The 22,068-nt window shown below is 32.0% G+C and overlaps 3 protein-coding genes and 1 pseudogene across 8 annotated transcripts; 2 read left to right on the forward strand and 2 right to left on the reverse strand.

Annotated features, from left to right (window-relative positions):
• The first annotated feature begins 269 nt into the window (after positions 1–269).
• On the forward strand, positions 270–5,175 carry LOC149515988 (E3 ubiquitin-protein ligase At1g63170-like). Of its 5 annotated transcripts, none has more exons than XM_022883279.2 (5): positions 270–962; positions 1,526–1,648; positions 1,745–1,877; positions 3,069–3,236; positions 5,036–5,175. In XM_022883279.2, exons 1-5 carry the CDS (start codon positions 406–408, stop codon positions 5,060–5,062), a joined length of 1,008 nt encoding a protein of 335 aa, XP_022739014.1. In that variant the 5' UTR covers positions 270–405; the 3' UTR covers positions 5,063–5,175. The 5 variants fall into 5 exon arrangements, with proteins under 5 accessions (XP_022739014.1, XP_022739008.1, XP_022739009.1 ...); XM_022883273.2 differs by lacking the exon at positions 5,036–5,175 and adding an exon at positions 3,442–4,051; XM_022883274.2 differs by lacking the exon at positions 5,036–5,175 and adding an exon at positions 3,442–4,051 and having other exon boundaries at positions 3,072–3,236.
• A 367-nt stretch (positions 5,176–5,542) lies between these two features.
• Positions 5,543–7,708, forward strand: LOC111291476 (uncharacterized). 2 transcript variants are annotated; one of them, XM_089767752.1, is made up of 8 exons: positions 5,543–5,681; positions 5,781–5,845; positions 6,309–6,435; positions 6,508–6,579; positions 6,776–6,825; positions 6,905–7,033; positions 7,165–7,260; positions 7,340–7,708. In XM_089767752.1, the coding sequence occupies exons 1-7, from the start codon at positions 5,657–5,659 to the stop codon at positions 7,213–7,215; spliced, it is 519 nt and encodes a 172-aa protein (XP_089623878.1). In that variant the 5' UTR covers positions 5,543–5,656; the 3' UTR covers positions 7,216–7,260; positions 7,340–7,708. The 2 variants fall into 2 exon arrangements, with proteins under 2 accessions (XP_089623878.1, XP_089623876.1); XM_089767750.1 differs by having other exon boundaries at positions 6,309–6,579.
• A 1,677-nt stretch (positions 7,709–9,385) lies between these two features.
• On the reverse strand, positions 9,386–10,606 carry LOC149515989 (uncharacterized). The gene has a single exon (XM_089767753.1). It carries the CDS (start codon positions 10,232–10,234, stop codon positions 9,731–9,733), a length of 504 nt encoding a protein of 167 aa, XP_089623879.1. The 5' UTR covers positions 10,235–10,606; the 3' UTR covers positions 9,386–9,730.
• Positions 10,607–20,388: 9,782 nt separating this feature from the next.
• On the reverse strand, positions 20,389–21,591 carry LOC149515990 (uncharacterized; annotated as a pseudogene).
• Positions 21,592–22,068: the final 477 nt, after the last annotated feature.

Genomic DNA, 22,068 nt, shown 5'->3' on the forward strand with positions numbered 1-22,068 from the left:
AAAAGATGAACTACCTATAAAAGAAAAAAGAGAAAAAAATTATAATAGATATTATAATTATAATTTAAAATAATTAGTTTTAAAAATAATTATTTACAATAGTCATTACTTACCAAAAAAAACTTACCAGCAAAATCATCATAAAGATAAAATGCGGTGTGACAACAATTTCTAACAATTAGTAAATGGCAACTGCAATAACTGCACCAAACATTACCTGACAAAAAATCCCAACAAATAAAAAAGAAGAAAGAGACAAAACTTCCTTCGGATGGGTTTCATCAGCATCATTAATTCATCATCGTCGCATATCCAACTCCGACATTCCATAGAACCCTAGCCTTCCAAATTACCTCAAAAATTAAAAAAAAAAGCTTAATTTTTTTTTTTTAAGAATTCCGAAAGATGGCTTCGACGTCTCCAACGAACCGATCCTCCTCCGATGACATCATCGACACGACGCCGTTTCTCTCATCAACAAGCGGCATGTCACGGGACGAGTCCACCGCGCGTCGATCCGTCCGTCGCCAGAGCCTTCGTGAAGCGGCTCGGTTCCTGCGCCGAGCGAGCAGCCGAAGAATGATCCGTGAGCCGTCCATGCTGGTTCGAGAAACCGCCGCCGAGCAGCTTGAGGAGCGCCAGAGCGATTGGGCATATTCGAAGCCCGTGGTTATTCTCGATATCGTCTGGAATTTCGCGTTCGTGGCGGTGGCACTTGGGGTTTTGGTTTTGAGCAGGGACGAGAGGCCCAATATGTCGTTGAGGCTGTGGATAACTGGGTACGCTTTCCAGTGTTTGCTACATATGGTTTGTGTTTGTGTGGAATATAGGCGACGGAGGAGGCGGCAGAGCGTGCAGTACAGACCAATTAGTGCTGGGGAGGAAGGGGCTTTGAGCCCAGGATCGAGGGTGGATTCAGAGCAATACGTGACATTGGCTCAGTTGGAACAGGATAGTGGAAGGTATTCATTTATATTGATAAGAGTTTTATTGGTAGTTGATGATTTTTGAGAAGTTAATGATAGGTTTGGATTTCTTTTAAGATGTTGCTTCTTGTTAGTTAATTGATAGGTTGAGATGAATATATTACTTCTGCAGTGATAAGTGAGATGATTGTTTTATAGGTTGTGGCAATATGGAGAGGAATTTGGAAATTTTGTTTAATTAGTTGGAAATTGGAATATATAGGTTTTGGGCCCCATTAGAGAAAGTGCAAATCAGCTCATGTTCCGATGTTATGTCTGGATTTCAATTAAGTATTTGATATAGATTGGGAATTTTCGTTGATGTGTTCAATGCTATTTGGTTAAGTTGTACAAATGCATCATTTACATTGAAGCTGTAATGAGTTATGAGAGTCTGCCCTATGCATTCAATATTAGTTGAATTAATTGTTAGAAAATCTTATTATGATCTTTGGCATGTGTCTCTGTTTTATAGTGTATCTTGGATATATTTAATCTTACCGGCTTACCCAGTATAGCTTAAATTGTGTATGATAATCATTTGAAATTGATGTTTCCAGCAGTGTTTCAAAGCACCTGGAATCTGCAAATACAATGTTTTCATTCATCTGGTGGATCATTGGATTCTACTGGGTATCTGTAGGTGGCCAAGCATTGGCACGTTGCTCCCCTCAGCTTTATTGGTTAGTTCATGTGTCGTTTTTCCTGCTGCTTTTTCTTTGTTTGAAGGTTTTCCCTTGTAACTGAACCTAACTCTTTCAACGCAATTTTCTCTGCAGGCTTTGTATAATTTTTCTTGGTTTTGATGTCTTCTTTGTGGTTTTCTGCGTTGCACTGGCATGCATCATTGGCATTGCTGTTTGCTGCTGTCTTCCATGTATTATTGCAATCCTTTATGCTGTGGCAGATCAGGTAACTTCCACATTCTGCTCCATTTAAGACTATTATGATTGTATATGCCTCATTAATTTGTTTGTGTTCAATTGATGCTTGATTTTTGTGCATGAATATCTAATTTTATAATGGAATGGTTAATGGAGGTAAATATTGAAGTTGACTTGAGAATCACTTAGTTAGTAAGGGCCTCTTCATGTTTTTGTAGTTGATGTAATCACATCTAAGTCCATATATTTGGGATGAAATGGCTGACAAACATGTCTCGAAAGGTTGGTAGCTCTCTGAATGGAAAGATTTCTGGTAGGCTATATGTAAATTGAGTTGAAAAACATGGTGCTTTTTTTAAATTCAATTTGCTTTTGAGCTTTTGAGTATTTAAAATTGTTTTTTTTTTTTTAATTGAATGTTTAAAATTGTTGTGTGTTAAATAGATGTTTGATGTAATGTCTTTGACTTTTGCATTCTGGTGCAGTTTTTTACTTCATTTTTTGAGGGGAGTAAGTTTTGAGGTCATGGGTTTTACTGGATAGGCGAGGGCAACTCTCACGGGATGAGCTTACCTTCTTCGTAGTCAGATAATGTTAACTGAGTCGATCCTTTCTTCCTGGGGTTTCTATCAATTCCATTAATGGAGAGTGAATATACATTCTGGCTCAACTGTTTCATAGGAGTATATGTTATGATTTCTGACTGCATGTTTCTTGATTTATTAAACAGGAAATCTTTAGACCAAGCTCCTTTACTTCATTTATATTCAGCAAGGTTTTGTCATCTTTCAAGGCTTTTGGTTCTATTCTAGTCATAGTTCATTTTTAACGGGCCCTATCTGGATATCATTTATGGCTGTCAGAACACAAATGATTTGAGCTTTCTGCATGAATCTAATTCAATTTAGATAATTGTCATAGCAGACTAAAGTAAGTTGATAGATGTTTGTTTTAAGAAAGTCGACACATTTTTTCATGTGATACACAGTCTGAATGTTGAATTTTACTTGATGAACATGCTTTAAGAACTTTTAGAGAAGAGACTCTGGTTTCTGCAGTTGACCGGAGTAATTTAAGTAGTTTTAAGTTAAAAATTTATATTTTCAACAGTTGTAGGGCTCCTGGCAATTAAGATAGATTTACTTGGAAAATTTTTTTTTTTAAATCTTTTCAGTTTTGGTGTACTTTTCTTTTTACTTACTATATATACCAATTGAAGCAGGAAGGAGCTTCCAAGGAAGACATTGATCAGTTGTCAAAATACAAATTTCGAAAAATTGGCGATGATGAGAAATCTGCTGGTGATGTCCAAGGACCTGTTGGGGGAATAATGACTGAATGCGGTACTGATTCCCCCATGGAGCATGTGCTTTCCCAGGATGATGCAGTAAGTTGATCTCTTCTTTTTTGGTTTTTTTTATGCTACTTATTTCCTTTCTCCTTCCTACTATGATTTGCCTCTTCAGAAATGACATGATGTGAAGCCATGCTTGTTTCTGTGTTTTTGTGATAATTCCTTTTCTCATACTGAGAGTTAAAGGAAGTATAAGTCAAATACCCAACTGATATTTGATTCTTGGGTTAAATTGTAGGAATGTTGTATCTGCCTTTCTGCTTATGATGATGGAGTTGAGTTAAGGGAACTTCCTTGTGATCACCATTTTCACTGTGCCTGTGTAGATAAGTGGCTGTACATCAATGCTACCTGTCCTCTCTGCAAGTATAACATTTTAAAGAGTAGTAGCCATGAGGAAGTGTAGAAAAACGGAAATAATTATTCATGGTCACATCAGCGACCTCTGCATATGAGTTTAGCTCAGAGAGCATTATAATGCACAGCATGTCATACAGACTTGATACATGCAATTAGTTTTGTTCTTGTGGTGGTAGTTGTAGATGTTGTCATCATAGTGCTGTTACAGTCATGACGTGCTTGTTTTAGCTCTGGCCTTAGGAGTTCTGTACATTGATGTTTCGACAGGCGTCTAAGCACTAACTGAGTCGAAGAACTCGTTTGTTTCTGTTTTCTTCTCTTTCTTCAAATCATTTAATGGGAACACGTTGCCTTTACTCTTGTTTAAGGCCTTTCTTTCTGTATTGGGAATTAATTACATTTGTAAAGTGTTTTAGGTAAAACCTAGTTGAACAAGTGCAAGTGGTCTTATTACGAGTTCGTAATGTTAAGAAATGCTTATATCTGAATGCTGCCCAATTATGCTGTACACCCTAATATTTTGCATGGAAAAATTCAGTTCTAAGTTCTAAAGTTTGGCATAAAAGATCCCAAAAATGCATGGGTTTTTAATTCATAGATGAGATGAGATGAGATGCTTGCCTCTCTTGCTAGTCATTTTCTTGTATTTTTTTTTTCAGATCTGGGTAGTTAAAGATAGGTCCTTTTCTATGCAGTCAGGATTGTCTTTAGAATACAATCATGGTGATGCTTACTCGGCATATTTCTTGAGCAATTATTTTCTCTTCACCCCATGGAATTGTTGGATGTAAAATTTGAGTAAGAGACTGGATATTGAAGTATTCATAAAATTGAGAGAAAAAATATTTGAAAATTCTTTCTTTTTTTGTGATGGAGTTTTTACGCACTATTCCATTGTAATGTATTTTCAAGTGACTTTAATTTTCAGTTTATACGATAAAGTTCAACTAAATAAAAAGTTCCACTAAAATTTCACTTATGATATATGGACTGTTCTTAAAATTTTAGTTATATGTGTATTATTAAGTACTAGATAGATGAGGAATGTGTGTGTGTGTGTGTGTGTGTGTGTGTTTTTAAATATTATAATTGTAAATTCATTATTTTTATTTAATGGATTTTATTATTTATTTATATTGATGTAAATATTTTATCAAATCATATAAATTATAATTTTTTTTATTTCATTTGTATTTATGTATCTTTTGCATATTATTATAGTAATAGATGAATTTTTACAAAAAAATTTAAAAACATTAATCGTTTGTATTTGATCCACCAAAACTAGTGATGTCTGGTAGGACATGGGCCATAAAAATTATGAGCAATTCTGTGCGGAATCATAATTTTAATCTTCATAAAGTAAAAAATAATACAGGACCACTACAATCCATACAATCCATTATAATATGAATTATTATTTAAATTGATTATGCTAACTCATTTCACACCTCAATTTTTTTTTTTAACAGAAACTTGGATTCATTAACTCTGATTAGACAGTTCTTGAGCTACAAGATCATGAATTTCATTTCGATATCCACCATGCCAGACAGTGTCTTCGTTCTTGACCAGAGCCAGTTTTGCAAGCCTGTGAGCCACCTTATTTGCTTCGCGTTGGATATGGAAGGTCTTCCATTCAACCAGCTTTGCCATTTCCTCTCTGATATCTGTTATAATGTTCCCTATAGCTGAAAGGTTGGTCCCTTTCACACCTCTAAAATTAAGCAGGTAAAATTTTAGTATTTCATGATTTAAAAAAATCACCCAGTCCAAACACCTCCGATCCTTCATCAACGTAAGGAATTCTTTTTAGCATCTGAAAATTCGAAATACATTTGGACTTGTATTTGTAATTTGGTGTAATTGTATGTGTGTGGACGGATAAGATGGAGCATGACTCTCTGCTGCAACGTTACCGTCGCGATCGCCGGAAGCTCTTGAAGTTCTTGTTTCTTCGGTCTGATAAAGGAATTTCGGACGCCGTCAGGCTCCGCTTCTTCTCTCTCCGACGCCGTCTTCGACGAACTCAGTGCCGATGACATCCTCCACTGCGTTGAATCCGGCTTGTCTGACGTTTATTTCCCGAAAAAATGGAAAGAGAAGAAAAAGGAAACAGTAATTATTAGTTTCTAGATTTATGTGTGTTTAATTATTTGCTTCTTTTTCATGGCTTAATTTTCTCTGCGACTTGTTTGGATACTGAAATATTTTCAGGTGGAATCATTGATGTTTCTGAAGCCACTAAGAAGTACTATGCGGAATCTACTCATCAGATAATGGTGATAAACTACTTTTAACTCAATCGAAATTTTAGCAGTAGTTTTTAAATCTTCTACTGTTTGCTTCGCGTTTAAATGAATTTGTATATAGTATTTTTATTGCCTTTGTTATTATAATAGTTTCAAGTAGTTGCAGAATAATCTGAGTTAGGTTTTCAACAATTAAAACTGTTATTAGGAATGAGGAGTTTTTTAAGCTAATCTTTTCTATAGTTTTCTTTATTCATCAAAAAAGAGGGAGCTTTAGTTCTATCTTTCAACGTGCAACCTGTGTCATTAGAGTGAAAGGAATACGGAGTTTGATCTTTGATGCGTGTTTGTCGTGCAGTGAACAAAAGATAAGCTACAAGTTCTTAAAAACGTTTATGTGTTTATGTTTCTAGAGTATTAGTCTTGAATGACTTAAACTATGGTCTATTATTAATAATACAAGTTTTTAATCTTTTTGGTTTTTAAATTGCAGATTCATTCCAGTTTAGGGGATTTGGATTTTCTTACTTCTGATCCAGATTTGGCTGGATCTCCTCCTTGGCGTGTGCCTCCTTCAACTATTGCCAGCAGAACTAGTGAACATGCTTCATCTTCATCTGGTAGGCTGGATTCTTTCAAGGTTAAGAGTGTTGAAACGTGTGGGGATGACTATGGTTTGAAATACAAAGCAGAAACAGCTGTAGCTAGGGCTTCTTTAGGAAATTCTGGAATTCCTTCTCTTGGGTTACGTACCTTCAAAACAGGTATTGATTAGATAAACTAATATTCCTTTTTGCACTTAAAATTTACTTAGAAGCTCCTAAAACACTTATGAAAAGATTGTCTTATTTTTATTTCCATCACGTATTTACATATACTCAGAATGTCATAAGGATGCTAATATTTGTGTTTTGAGTCCTGGCATTTCTTGTTTCAATCAAGTCTGATACATAGCTTCAGGACATTATTTGAGTGGTCTCCTCATATTCTCTGGTATGCCAGAACAAGAGGTACTGGCTATGATTTTACTTGCTTCACAAATTGGAATTATTTTGGGCTGACAGTGTTGAGCAATGGTGCTCTGTCTAGCTATGTCAATTAACAGGTTCCTGCAAAAAGATTGAACTGAACCTTTTATTAGAAGTTGGTGGCCATGTGCTCTTTTTGAAGCCAATGGTTAGAAAGACTCGCATGACCATCTGCATATGCTGTGTGATGGTTAGTACCATCCATATTCAATAACCAACACTTTGTACAAAGGTGCCAACAAACTAGCTGCATGTATCGAGGATATTGTCATCTTTATTATATGTTTTGCTAGCTAATAGAACTGTGTTGTTTTGCTGTAGGAATTTTTCATTGCTGTTGCAGAAGGCCTTCCGGAGTCATTAGTTGAGTAGCAAGCAAAATTCGCTTAACACATTCTTCACATGTGTTCTCTTCAGGTTATCTAGCTCATACTTGAGTGTTTCTTATCTGTAAGAGAATTATTAGTTCAGCAGTTTACTCAATGCTTTTTGGTAGGCCTGAACTGTTATTCAAATGTTGATGAGCCCAAGTGCGCTCATTTCAATGGGATTACATTCAAACAAACATGGCCGTACTTGGGAGATGATCACACTTTAATATGAGTATTATGCCACCAGAAAGATACGGAAGCATCAAAGTTCTTCAAAGTGGAATATCAGCCACCCAAGTCTTCAGGTATATTTTCTATGGAATGAGGCTGCAAAATGTATATCAGTGCTAGTCTTTTACATGCTAAATTATTATTTGATCCAATTGGGTTGTTCTAACATAGGCATAAACAATTTAACCGAAAGATAAAGGCTATGCAAGAAACAGAGTGTTGCGTATCATTTAATTAATGTTTATCAGGCTATTTTTCATTAATCAATGTTCAGTAAAAGTGGCCTTATGTTATGGTCCCTTTGTTTTTGCTTGGGCTTATTTCCTCAGAATGCATCATTTCCTTCATAGTGTAGTTGTTGAGCCATTCTTCTCTCTGTACTTTGTTCATTTGCATAAAAGTGAATGACATAAAAAGTCTGGCTGAAAAGAAGGAAAATTTCGAGTTAGGTTTGGAGGTTATTTTCTTTTTTAACTGAAAAATCACAGGCTTAGTTGTAGCCAAAGGGAGTTATTTTTTATTCGTTCTTTTCTTTGGTCTAGAAATTGGGTCTAAATATATTCTTAGTTGATCTTCGGAAATTTAAGCAGTGTATGATAATTGTCTTACCTAACGGTTTCTTGACATGCTTTTACATCCTGAGAGTCAGAAGCCACAAAAAGCTGATTGCATACCGAATTGCTGATTAATTCTTGACTAATGACGATGCTCCGTCAGGGGATTCAACCTTGAGATCACCTCTTATATCAGATGTTCTTAAGTGAAATACCTCAATTTGTTGAAACAAGAAAGGTCAAATTAGTTTTAAATCAATAAAAAAGAAATTCAAGAAGCAACAAATGGAATCAGAAATGTGGCAAGGTAATGTAGCTGCTAAATCATGTTGTATAAAGTCTTTATTAGTCGTCGTGGCATTTTGTAGCGTTTCCTTGTGCTTGGTAATGAGTTGGTCCACAAAAATCCAATTCTTTTGTTGTTCTATACACGTAAAAATGTTAATAGTGGTAACACTGGGTAGAACCTGGGCACCATGCTAACAACTTGCCCGTGAATGAAATGCTGTCAATAGAAATTCGAGTAAATCTACCGGGACAAACTGACAATACTAAGAGACAGGCGAGGCCCGCCCTTATAACTAATATTATCCAAGTTTTGTTTTAGTAATGATCATATTGGAAAATTTCATTTTCAGGCTGTGTTTTTGTCCCTTTTCTTGACAAATGGCACGCAGCAGTGCAGTTGACGTACATATATTAGTTTGCTACAATAGCTGAAGGGAGTGGGAATCTTTAATTTTGTGTTTTAAAATAGTTAAGCTCGTCGATTTTGATTTCATTTTCTTCTCTTTGCCTCACCCAGTGATGTAATAGGTTGACTTGAATCAGTTTTTATTACCCTCTATTCATAAGTGGATAAAATGTTCGTCTCAAATTATCATTTTGCTTTGCTTTTCTACAGAGAACTTCCGAAAATATGAGTTTTTTTTTTTCGGCGTGCGCTCATATTTCAATGATATGAACTCCATCGAATGAAAGTTATCTGCTCCCTAAAGCCACGCCGCACTTCACCGAGTATCTTTTGAAACTCGTGTACAATCAAATTTATTAATGTTCTGTTTAATTATATAGGTATACTTTTTCTTCCATGTTCAAGAACGTATCATTTATAATTATTAATTAAAATTAATCAATCATTATTAAAAATTGTAAAAATATGATATCTAAACTTAAGTATAGATTTGTACATTTTTTTAATTTTGAATGAATAATTATAAGATTATAATAAATAAAATTATAGGTGAAATGATCTCTTGTTTTTTATAGTATTTTTATTTTTTATTAAAATAAAAACATAAATGAAACGGAGTTTAAATTCCATTTCATAATAAAAAGAAGTTAATTAATATGTTCTAAGTAGCATTATATTTATTTGGAATTCATTATATGATCTTTCAAACAAGATTATGTTTATCATATTCATTAATTTAGCATTCGGCACTGTGCCTTACCCTACCACCAACTTTTCAAAATGTCCAACAATTGTAACGCGATTGTTGTTTGGATGTATTGAATAAGAACATTGAAAATGAAAAAAAAAAACAAAAAAAAAGCTTGATTCTTGAAGACGAATATGAAAAAGAACCAACTCTGCATAAAAAAGGAAAAACAATTTACAACTATGATTGATCCTAAAACAAAGTTGCTAGGAACTATAAATTAAACAACTAGGACGAAATAATAGACGAGGTCAACCATCTTCCCTCCATTTGATTATGGGGGGCCTAATCACTCACTCGGTTGCAACATATTCACCGGCGTGCCGATCACCTCCTGACCCGAGTGCATTGCACAGCCATAACTGTCCAACTTCATCTTAAGTTCAACGATCCCATTCTCCATTGAACCATCTTTAGCCCTTAGCTTGTAGCTCAGGTGCCGAACTGAGCCCACTGGCGGCGACCCAATATCAGCAGCTGGAATCTGGCACCAACCCAGTTGAGCCTGACGACCAAGGAGACTTTTGGTGTATAGCTCTAGATTCATACAAGAGTTGGTGGTAAAGAAGTTGGACTCTATTGGTACAAGAACCCGGTCACCAAACGTGAAGTTCTCAACATCAACTTCACCATCAGCCCGGGGGACGTTGTCACCGTTGAACTTGGTGATGGATATAAAGGGTCTCAGAGGTCGGGACAAGAGACCACAAGAAGCAGGTTCCTTAAGGTTCTCTGCTGACAAGACTGTGAACTCCATTACAAACTGTGGGGGGTTTGGGTAATTGTCAGCCATGGAAACAAGAGATTTTAGCTTTGGAGAAGTTAAAGAGAACTCTTTAATCAGTTTCAGTTTTCAAATTAGTGATGTATAAACTAACAGCTCTTTTTATTTTGTAGTTGGTTTTTGCAAAGCTTTTAACTACAGCTGCATAGAAATTTCTGACTACCGTAAGGGATCGTGGGGCCATGTTTCCGGTTGTAAGCATGAGATGACAGCTGATAGTGACACGGATATATAGCTAAATGTAATGCTAAGAGCCCTTCGCTCTCTCTCTCTCTGAATAAAAGGAACAGTATTTCACGTGCTTTTTTCTTGCCTTAAATTTGCTCACATATGTTTAGCCTATTAAAGCTCTATTTGGACCGTATTAGAAGATGATAAGATGTGTTTTATGATTGGAGTCTAAAAATTTTAACCGTCAAATTCCGGGGACGGATTAATTTCTAACATAGTTGATGATTTTTAGAATTTTTTTTTCTAAGCCAAATAGATTTTTTAATACCAAAAGGATAGAGCTAGCAGCATGACTAGCAATAATGTTACATTATGACAGACTTAAAAAAAAAAAAAAATCTCTAATATACAAAACCACTTAAAACCCAAAGATGGGATCCAGAACCAAAAAAACTGGTCAAAGAGGATGATTCCAAATCAGAATTAATTCAACCAAAAATATCCAAAGGTACATAACTGTGATTGAAGATTATAAAAGAAAAGTTGCAGAGTTATTTTCCTAGATTTTCAACCAAAACTTTTAATTGATATGATTGTAAAATTTGGCTTGGTTTTTATTCATCATTACAATTTGCATTTGATGGCCACTGGACGTGTTTGTTTTGCATTTAATATTGGCATAATAGGAAGTAATTTCTTGAAAACTATATCATCGATCCTTTTTTTAAATCTCAAATTAGGGTTCTTATTTTCTCTTTTTCTTTTCTTGCAAAACCTAGAAGCACTTAATTTCGTCAAACAAATTTTAGACAACATTCTATTCTATCCCACCTCAAGTACTAATATTGTATCGAAATCATTAGCCTCAAATGTTTCAACTAATGTGTTAAAATAATATTATCTCACATCTAATAAATATTTAATTTTTTATAATCTTATATTTAAGTTATATTCAATTAATTTTAGATATAAAATTATAAAAAATTAAATATTTATTAAATATAAAATAATACTATTTTAATAAACTCTCATCGTATATAAAAAAAAATAAAAATTTTAACTTTAATATTATATTAAATATTTAACTTTCACTCTAATACCATATTAAATATCTAACTTAATTAATAAAATGTAAATTTTAGGTACTATGTATAGGCTTTGTAACCAAAACCAATAGACCGACAAATCTTTCTTTAAAGATATTACGAGTCATATCAATGTTGACTCCACAGACCATGTTATGGTTGCTTGTTGGTAATATAGTCGCGCATCATTAGATAAATAAAAATTCTAAAGTGGTTTTTTTTTTGTTTTTCAGATTAATACATGGTTAATATCTTTTTCATTTCATTTTATGATATCTTATTCATATAACTTATGAGATTATAAACTTATCACTTTCCATAAGACCTCAAATAGTAGATGATGTGAATTATAAAAAAAAAAAAAAGATGATGTGAATATTTTACAAAGTAAAAATATATGAGAGGATAAATTTAATACTTATTGAAGAATTTTATCTTAAAATATCTTAATTATTCATGATATAATGCACCAAAAATAAAGTTTTAGCACTAGTACGTGAACAATTTTTTTCTTTTAAAGTTCTCCAGCCCAATTTCACCTCAGACTCTTTATCCTGCCCAAGCCTGACCATGAAAAAAAAAAAAAAAAAAAATCCTCTAAAATGCAAGATCGTGTCCCCTAATTTGAATCTAAAAATTTATAGTGTAGCAGGAGTATCTATCTATGGCTCAAACTGAATCCAGTCCGTATGACCCCTCAAATTTGCTAAAGGCTTGGCCCGCTGCACCCATTAAAACCCATTTAATTTAAATTTAATATTAAAATATTAAAAACCTATTTTATATTAATATTTTAATGATTTTAAATATATATTTAAATTAAAATTATATAAAACTATCTATTTTAGAATAAAATACTTTTATGGGCAAAATCTGATTGGGCTAGAGCTTTCAAACCTGATCTGAACTTTGGGGGGTAGCTCAATTTGTGGGCAAATGTATTGTAAAATGTATACAACAAAGAAAAAGTGTATATATATATATATATATATATATATATTACACCGGCTCTGATAATACAATATCCATGAATTTTAATATGAATCTACGTTCATGGATGATATATAATAATGTTAATATATTTTTAAAAAACGAAAATGAATATAAACAAATGAGTATTTGTTTTTGAACTCCACGAGGCTTCCATGAATATCCAAGCTTGACTTGAAAATCCCATGGTAGCCACATTTTTTACCCAATCCCATCCGTGGATTTATGACATATAATAATATGATAAATTAACGTGTTCCGAGGCAATGGTTCATTATCATTGTTGTTTCTATCTGCAGATAATTTCATTTCTTTTCATTGTCAACAATCCTTCACCAAGCAATTCTTGCCTTTTTAGATAGTCTTGATGTATGATATATCATAATTAAATATTATATAAATCGTATCTGACATTATCCAATTTGAAATTAATAAAATATTATTTTTAAATATAAAATATTATTTTTTAATATAAATATAAAATTAAATAAATATATAAATATATAAAATTAATTAATTAATAAAATAATTAAAAATAATTTTTTATATATATTACATCGGGTCGAATTTGCTTAAAATCTAACCTTGACCTAACTTTTTCTTACTATTACTTGATCGACCCAAAACTTGATATAAAAAAAAAATCGACCTTATGAGATCACGTCGGATCAAAACTCACTGGGGGCGAATTGGGCTGTCAACCCTAATCATAATTCACATGACAAATACTACCAAAAATTGTTTCGTTACCGACATAATTTTTCTATCGGTAGTCACCAATGGATTACCAATAGAAAATAATTGTTAAAAAACTCCAAAATCACTGATGAAATAGCAATGGAATTTACCGATAAATTTCAGTCCATCAGTAATCAGTAAGTAAAAATTTTTTGGGAATTAACGTGAAAATTACTAATGAAAATATTTGTCGGTAAAAAAGGTTTTGAAAAAAATTTTTAAAGTGGGTAATACTTTAAAACCTTAAATCCCTAATCTCTTTCTTTCTCCCATTCTCCCATTTTCCACCAGTAATATTGTGCTTCCAAATCGTCTGCCATTCGATCTTCTTCCTGACTTTGCTTCAGGGATTAATATAATGTGATCCTTCTTATGTTGCCAATTGCATGTGCTTATTTGCCTTCTGGTCCACCCAATAGCACTCACAAGTCTGGAGTGCACTCTACTGAGTACACAATGCATCGGCTTCCACTTCCACCATTTCCTGGTTCTCCTTCTCAGTTTTATGCCACTATAAGAAATCTGACATATAGTGACGCTAAAACAAATATCGGTAAAACCCGAAATCCATTAATATAGCACCATAAACCCTACACCAATGGTCAAAATGTATATTTCGATGAATTTTTAACCGTCAGTATATCTCTTGTCGGTATAGACCTATACTGACAATTTTTAAGGTGTTAGAATAACTTATAGAGATATACCTATGGTTCAAGACCATCGGTAAATATATATGTCTATTGGTATAATATCTATTGTATATTCTACTATTATACATTTTATCGATGGTTAACACCAGTCAGTATAGACTTGTATATTTTAATTTTTTTTACCTATACAGACGGTTAATGCTCTCAGTATAGACTCGTATATTTTAATTTTTTTAACTTATACCGACGATATCTCCGTTAGTATATCTTTTACTAACGGTCAATACCCATCAGTATAGCCTTATGTGTTTTAACTTTTACCGACGGTCTATGATGACTGTCAGTATAGCCTGAAATATTTTAATAATAAAATGCATTAGTATAAATTTTAAATTGTCGATAAAATTTTTTTAATTATATTTTTAATTATTAATATTAATTTATTTATAATCATAATATGATATAATTTCATATAAAGTAAAAATACACAAAAAAATAAAAATATTTAATAACATTTGAAATAAAACAATAACCAAATTGTTTTATAATCCAAAAATTTAAAATAAGTTAAGAACTAACATAATTGTACCAAATCTGAAAAAAAAAAAAACATTAATATTTATGATTGAATGTGTACAAATATGGTGCTCGAAGTTTGCATCAAAGAATCCTCATGGTGTTATTACTAATGGTTGAACCTCAAATCCTCTATATATATTCTGAACAATGTTTTGAAGATTGTTCACATCAGATGTATATTGATTTGTTGTAACTCTTGTTCCAATGCCGGAGCCACACAATTCATTTTTTGATCAGCCAGATTGTTATTTAAGTAATTCCTGTAAAAGTGAAGCAGGCACTAAAATTTCAAAAAAAAAAATTTTTTGTGATGTTTTTATCCGAGAGGCTTAAAGATAAGTTGCTTACTAGATTAAGAAGAGAAGTTTTTCCCTAACTACATGTTCCATAGTCACATTTATCAATAGGTCACCAATCTACAGTAGAACAGATGAAGTTTACATCTATTTTTCCTATTAAAGCTATTCCATTAACAAAAACAGTAACGCTAATAACATTTTCAGGCCCTCATTTACTTTTTGAGGTGACAAAGACTGAGCTTAGATTCATCCAATACAACAAAAAATATAAAAAAATAGGCATGCTCGATGCAAAAAATTGAAATGCAAAAAATAAAAAATACTTTTGAGAAATGACAAGAGTCTTGATGCTTCAACTTTGATTTGGCTTTAAAATAAAATGGATGCCGATGGGTTTAAGTTTGTAGAGTCGGTGAGAGGTGGAAAGAGAGTTGGTGGGAGGTAGAGATTAGGCTATGGGTATTGACAGATGGAGAGAGATGGTGGGATGTGAAGATTAAGTCAGTGAGAGGTTGAGGTAAAGAAAATAATTTAAATTCATAAGCTCGTTATTTTTTTTATGGATTATTCAAGATATTTTTTTTACCAAAAATACTTTTAATAATCCCTTACAAAAAATTTAAGGGTGTTATTCAAGATGTTTTTGACAAAAAATGCCTTAAACAATCTTCATCAATAAATTTTTATAAAGGATTATTGAAGGTATTTTTGGTCAAAAAATTCTTCAATAATCCATTTCAAATTTTGTTGAGAGGATTATTGAAGGCACTTTTGGCCATCTCAATAAATTTTTATGATGGATTATTAAAAGTATTTTTGATCAAAAATATCTTCAATAATCCTTTTCAAATTTTTTAAGGGATTATTGAAAGCATTTTTTGGTCAAAAATACCTTCAATAATCCTCTTAATAAATTTTTATGAGGGATTATTGAAGGTGTTTTTGGTAAAAAATACTTTTAATAATCTCTTCCAAATATTTTCAAGAGATTATTTAAGGTATTTTTGGCCAAAAATACCTTTAATAATCCCTTCCAAAAATTTTAAGACGATTATTAAAGGCGTTTTTTATAAAAAATACATTGAATAATCCTATCAATAAATTTTTATGAGGGATTATTGAAAATATTTTAAACCAAAAATACATTTAATAATCCCTTCCATAAATTTTTATGAGAGATTATTGAAGGTATTTTTAGTCAAAAATACATTTAATAATCTTTTCAATTTTTTTCAAGGTAAAAAACACCTTCAATAATCCATTCTAAATATTTTCATGGATTATTGAAGGTGTTTTTGACCAAAAATATATTGAATAATCCAGTTAATAAATTTTTATGAGGGATTATTGAATGATCCTTTCCAAAATTTTTCAGGAGATTATTGAAAGCACTTTTGGAGAAAAACATCTTCAATAATCTTCTCACTAAATTTTTTTTTATGAGGGATATTGAAGGCGTTTTTTATCAAAAACACCTTCAATAATCCTTTTCAAATTTTTTTAGAGGATTATTGAATGTGCCAAAAATATCTTCAATAATCCCTTCAATAAATTTTTATGAGAAATTATTGAAGGCGTTTTTTTTATCAAAAACTCCTTTAATAATACCTTTCAAATTTTTTCGTAAGATTATTGAAGGCGTTTTTAGTCGAAAACGCCTTTAATAATCCATTCCAAATTTTGTTGAAGGGATTATTGAAGGTGATTTTGATAAAAAAATACCTTCAATAAATTTTTATGAAGGATTATTGAATGTATTTTTAATCAAAAATACCTTCAATATTCTCTCTCCAAAATTTTTTGAATGGATTATTAAATTTTTGTAAGCTAATAGTTTTTTTTTTTTATTTTGAACCTATACTAACGGTTACGTTAAGAACTGTCAATATATAACATATTTATATTGACAGATAGTAATATACCATAAAAAAAAATTATTTATACTAACTGTTAAATAAAGTATTGAAATAAGTATGATATATTCTAACGGTATTAAAAATTTATTAGTAAAAATCTCTTTTACTGACAGAATTTAACCGTCAGTAAATAATCCATATAAATTTTTTTATATTATTTAAGGCATTTTTGGTTCAATAATCCTTTTTAAAAAATTTTTGAATGGATTATTGAAAGTATTTTTGACAAAAAATACCTTCAATAATCCCATTCAATTTTTTATTTTGAGCCTATATTACTGGTTACGTTAATAACCGTTAATATATAATATATTTATATTGACAGATAGTCATATACCATTAGAAAAAGTAATTTATACTGACGGTTAAATAAAGTATTGATATAAGTATGGCATATCTGACGGTATTAAAAATTTTTTAGTAAAAATCTCTTTTTACTGACAGAATTTGATCGTCAATGTATGAAAAATATTTTGTAGTATGCTATTCTGACTTGTGAAGCTATGCATGGACTAGTGGGAGCCATCCTTATGTCCTTCAACTAGGAAGTTGAGGCTTTGAGGTTGAGGTGGTAATGCTAGTGCTCTTATGGTAGTCATCTCTCACACCAACGAGGCATGCAACAAAATGTTGGAACTATTCGATTTACTGTTAACTTATTTCCTCTAGAGAATCCAAATAGTCAGCCATCTGTAGTGCTTTATTATCTCAACCTAGACTTGTTAACAATGTTTGTACTTTATCTTTTCCTTTTATTGTTGTTTTAGTTTTTGTAACTTTAATCCTTTCTTTGACCTCATAGAAGTTTGAGTATGTTTATTATCTATAATAAATGCCTGTCCCAGGGTTGACAAACAGATGAAAGAACATCAACGGTATTATGAAATTAGAGGTAGTTAAAAGGTAATGAAAATGCTTCCTTGGTTAATCCATTTCCATTCTTAAGAATTAACAAAAACCCATCAAGGTTTTTGCTTTTAGGTATATGTTTTTCAACTCATTTCTTTTTTTCCTTGCAAAATATTCTTGTTTTTATCTAAATTTTACATAGTACTTCAACTTTTTTTTATTTTCAGCTATATATGTTATTTATGCATATTCATTAATTGTTTCGTTGTATTTTTACTAAAAAGTATACATGCTATTTGGTAACAACATATGATGTGGATTGTAAAAATTATTACAATTAATTAAAATGAATTAAGAGGTAGGCCATATATGGTTGAAAGCTTATCGAGTCTAGTTTCTAATGCACTAGAAAGATCTTAATTACGAGTTGTATATTTTAAGATACGATTGTTTTAGTGAAAGTAGTGTAGGCTATCAGTATTAGTTAGTTGAGTTATTACTTAGTTGTTTTTAGTATAAATGGTCTAAAAAAGGGTTGATTAATTTCTAATATGATGAAATGATATTGAATAGGCTATTAATTATTTTGGAGAAAAAACGAAGTGGTGGAATCAAAAAGAGATAAGTAAAATCCACACACTTTACTTATTTTCAAACTTATATATATATGTATGTATGTTTTTAAATGTGTGAAGATTTCATTTTTTTATTTTCAATACATGAAAATATTGAAAATAAGGTTAAACATATGATTATTTTATATTTTTCTATATAAATTATGGATCATGTTTATAAATAAAATGAGAAATTGATTTATGTTTAAAAAATAGTTTTATGATAGCTATGAATATACATCTTTGGGAAATGGGATCATTAATACCAGAACTAATTCTATGGCTCTAGCTAACGGATTATAATAGTTAACATAGTTATGATCATATAGCCCTGCTAACAGATTATAAAAGTTAGTATAAGGTTTTAACTAGTGGGTTATAATAATTAACAATGATCATCAGGATGAAATTATCAATATGTCCAATATCACGAGTTATAATAGTGGCCATAGCTAATGATGATTTATGATAATGAATTTACGATTTTGAAGATTGATCTATGTTTTGTATGAAGTAAGTATTTAACTATATGATTTATGATTTGTAATTGATAAAATGCTTTGCTATGATATCAATTCTTTGAATGCCTAGTTAAATGTTTTGAAAGCATAAATTAAATGATGTTTTAAATGAGCTATATATATATATATATATATATATATATATATATGAAAACGATACCTAATCTAGTAAGGTGTGTAAGCTTATACTTTCTAGACTGTGGCTTGTTCATTCTCTTTTTGCTATTTCTTTACAGATGAGTAAGTAATAAGTTTATTTAGTCTTGTGAGGAGCTAAAAAATCAAACAAGAAAAAATTACTTAGTCATTAGAGACATTGTTGCTACTAAGATATTACAAAATAGTTTTATATTTTTATTAGTTTACATTTAGGTATACAAAAATTTATCTTTAGTTAGATTAAAAAAACAGATTTTACTTAACATATTATTTTATTGAAATAATTTAAAATGATTAAAAAAAAAACTTCATATTATTTTAAAATGATACTTTAAAATTGCATTTCAATTTTGGGTCGTGACACCAACCAACTTTTCTAGTAGCATAAACGTTTTTCCTTCTTTACCATTTTCGTTTGAGTGGGGAATGTGTTGTCGACAAGAGATGGAAGTGTCGGAAAGGGATTTGGAAAAAATTGTTGTTTTACTTTTTGTAATTGGACGTGGAGTACCAGAGGGAAAGTTCCTTCTCATGTTCCCAAAATCATGGGTTCATTTTATTTATTATAATAATTTTTCAGAACAAATGCATCACACATGAATCCCATAAATCATGGATAAGATTCTATAAGAATATATAATATTTGAAGTTTGGATTTTCAAAGGAATAATTAAATTGCAATCAAGGGATCTGATGTTGGCCCATTTCTGAGTGTTTGGCACATGACATATATAGTTGAAAGCCCTGCAGTACTATCGATGAAGGAAATCTGTACTGGCTTTGGATGAATGGCTATTAGTCCATTGATAAAATAAGTGATAGTGCGTTAAAAATTCTTTCTCAGCCATTCAAACGAACCATATGTCAATGAGATGGTACCGTGCAGCAGCTAAAGATTGCTAGTTTAATTTGTGTTTTGATTTTCTCTAACTAATATTGATCAAAATCAAGCAAGCACTAATTAATTAAATCACTTGCCTTGATAGTAATGTCATTTCGTTTTTTAATTAATTAGTTAGAAACTGAATTATTATACATGGAATTGCCATTAAAGTGAAATTGTGGGCATTCTTAGTGTAAAAGGAAAACACTTTCCCATTGATTGAGATGCATGGATGATGATTCATATTTCACAAAGCTTTATTTAGCTTGTGTAATCATTTTCACTGTCTTTAAAATGAAATATATATATTTCAAAGATCTAATTGGAAAGGCTCAAGCCCTTCCCTTAACTATTGCTACAATAAAATAGCATATACCTATTGTTCTCCAATGCATTTTATTATTATGTTTATTATAAATGGCATGAGCTTTTAATACTGAGGCAGGTTCCTCTTATACTCTAACGCATTTTATTAGATTCGAAATCTATAATTTGATCCATGGATGGGTTGAATAGTGATTTTAGTTTCTAAGTGTTAGAGAAAACTTACTAATATATGTCACTCATGCTTGTGCTTAACTCAAGTGTAGGAGTGAGATCAAGTTTGATTAGATAATAGAGACACCATTAGATTCGATTTTTTAACTGCATTTTTTTATAAAAAGGAAAAATAAGGAATTTTGATGGCAGAAATTAGCAACTCGTATAGAACAAACCAAAGTTAACATTTATACTGCTTTCCAATTTATACACGATTACAAATCACAATGCAAACTTTTACTGGTTCTGTTTTAAAGAAATTGAAGGAAAAATAAGAAAACAAAAACAGTATATATTTTGGATGGAGGGCAAAAACTTTTGAAAAAACGAATCCTGGCTCATCAATCAGGTCAACTAGCTAGGTCGATTCTCAGGAAAAATAATAATAAAATCCTTTCCCTTGAGGTTGAGAATCAAGACAAGTGTTAAACTCTTAAACAACAATGATTGAACTCTTTGAAATGGTTTTCGTCCTGCAAAAACAATTTAATTGCCTCTATCCACAATTTTACAACATCTAAAATCAATACAGTACAGCCGATCTCATTGTAGTCCCCCATAAACGTGCCTCGTCACACCATTCGATTGGCTCGATCATCCGGCCCCACCTCTTCCACACTCGTTAGATTCTCTGCTTTTTTACAACTAACACCTATCTCCAGACACGTGGCATAACGGTCAAGGGTATACCTACCACGGTCTGACATGTGTCATTAGCACGAAGAGGACCTTCCAACTTTACCGCAACATTGATAACCCCCTGTGTCCTTGTACCATCTGCAGCCCTAAGCCGGTAGCTTAGTTGCCTGACTGAGCCCACCGGAGGGAGCCCCATGTCGGCGGCAGGAATCTGGCACCAACCCAATTGAGCCTGGCCTGCAATGAGTCTTTTGGTGAATAACTGGAGATAAATACAAGAATATCGATTGGCAAAGAAGGTATCATCAATTGGAACGTAGAACTTGTCCCCCCAAGTAGGGTTCACACCGCCTTGATCGTCGACCCTCGTTTGAAACACGCGGCGGAACTTATGATCAGTAGCGTTGCATGCAGGGGGGTGGGGCGGGAACGTGGTGATGCTGATGAATGGCCTAAGACGGTGGGAGAAGAGACAAGAAGAGGTGTTCTTCAACCCTTGAGCTGATACCACTGTCATCTCTAAACTGAACTGCTGTTGACTGTTAACCAACATAATGGAAATTTTTAAAAGGAAGAGAAAAATGAAATGAGAAATTAGATGAATTTGTGTTGAGGTTTGACAATTTGAATTTATAACTTATATCCTGGAATATAATGAAGGGTATATATATTTCTAATGAGGCAGCTGGAAATTTAGAGGAGACTAGAATATCCAGCGAGAGCGCAGCTTCGTGGTAGAATAAGTGAGAGTGAGATGGAAAATGGGTGCTGAGAAATTTAAACGCTGGATGTTTCTTTGATGTTATGGTAAATAGCGTTTAGAAGTCAACCAACCAAGAGACTCAACTGATTACTTTGTTCGGTAAGGAAAAAGGAACGACCGAGTCAATACTACAGTCATGGGCAAGGGCTAGCAATTGTAATGGAGCATGAGAAAAAAATTTCTTTCTCTGCCGTTATATTCAAGTGAGCTTCGGCAGTAGCTTCCACTTCCACATGACATAGTAATAATTTGGTGAAAGAGTGTTTTGTATTTGATTCATGCATAACGCTTTTTTTTTATTTAAAATTATCAAAATTTAAATCATAATTATTAAAACTAAAAGCTCATCGCCCTATGAACAAACTATACAAGTATCACGTTTTTCTTTTTCTTCCTTTTTTATGGGGATATCAATTAGGATTACATGAACAGTTATACTTTATT

This window comes from Durio zibethinus, chromosome 11, assembly GCF_047325235.1.
Source record: "Durio zibethinus cultivar Kanyao isolate XHJ-2024 chromosome 11, ASM4732523v1, whole genome shotgun sequence".
Lineage (NCBI taxonomy): Eukaryota > Viridiplantae > Streptophyta > Magnoliopsida > Malvales > Malvaceae > Durio > Durio zibethinus.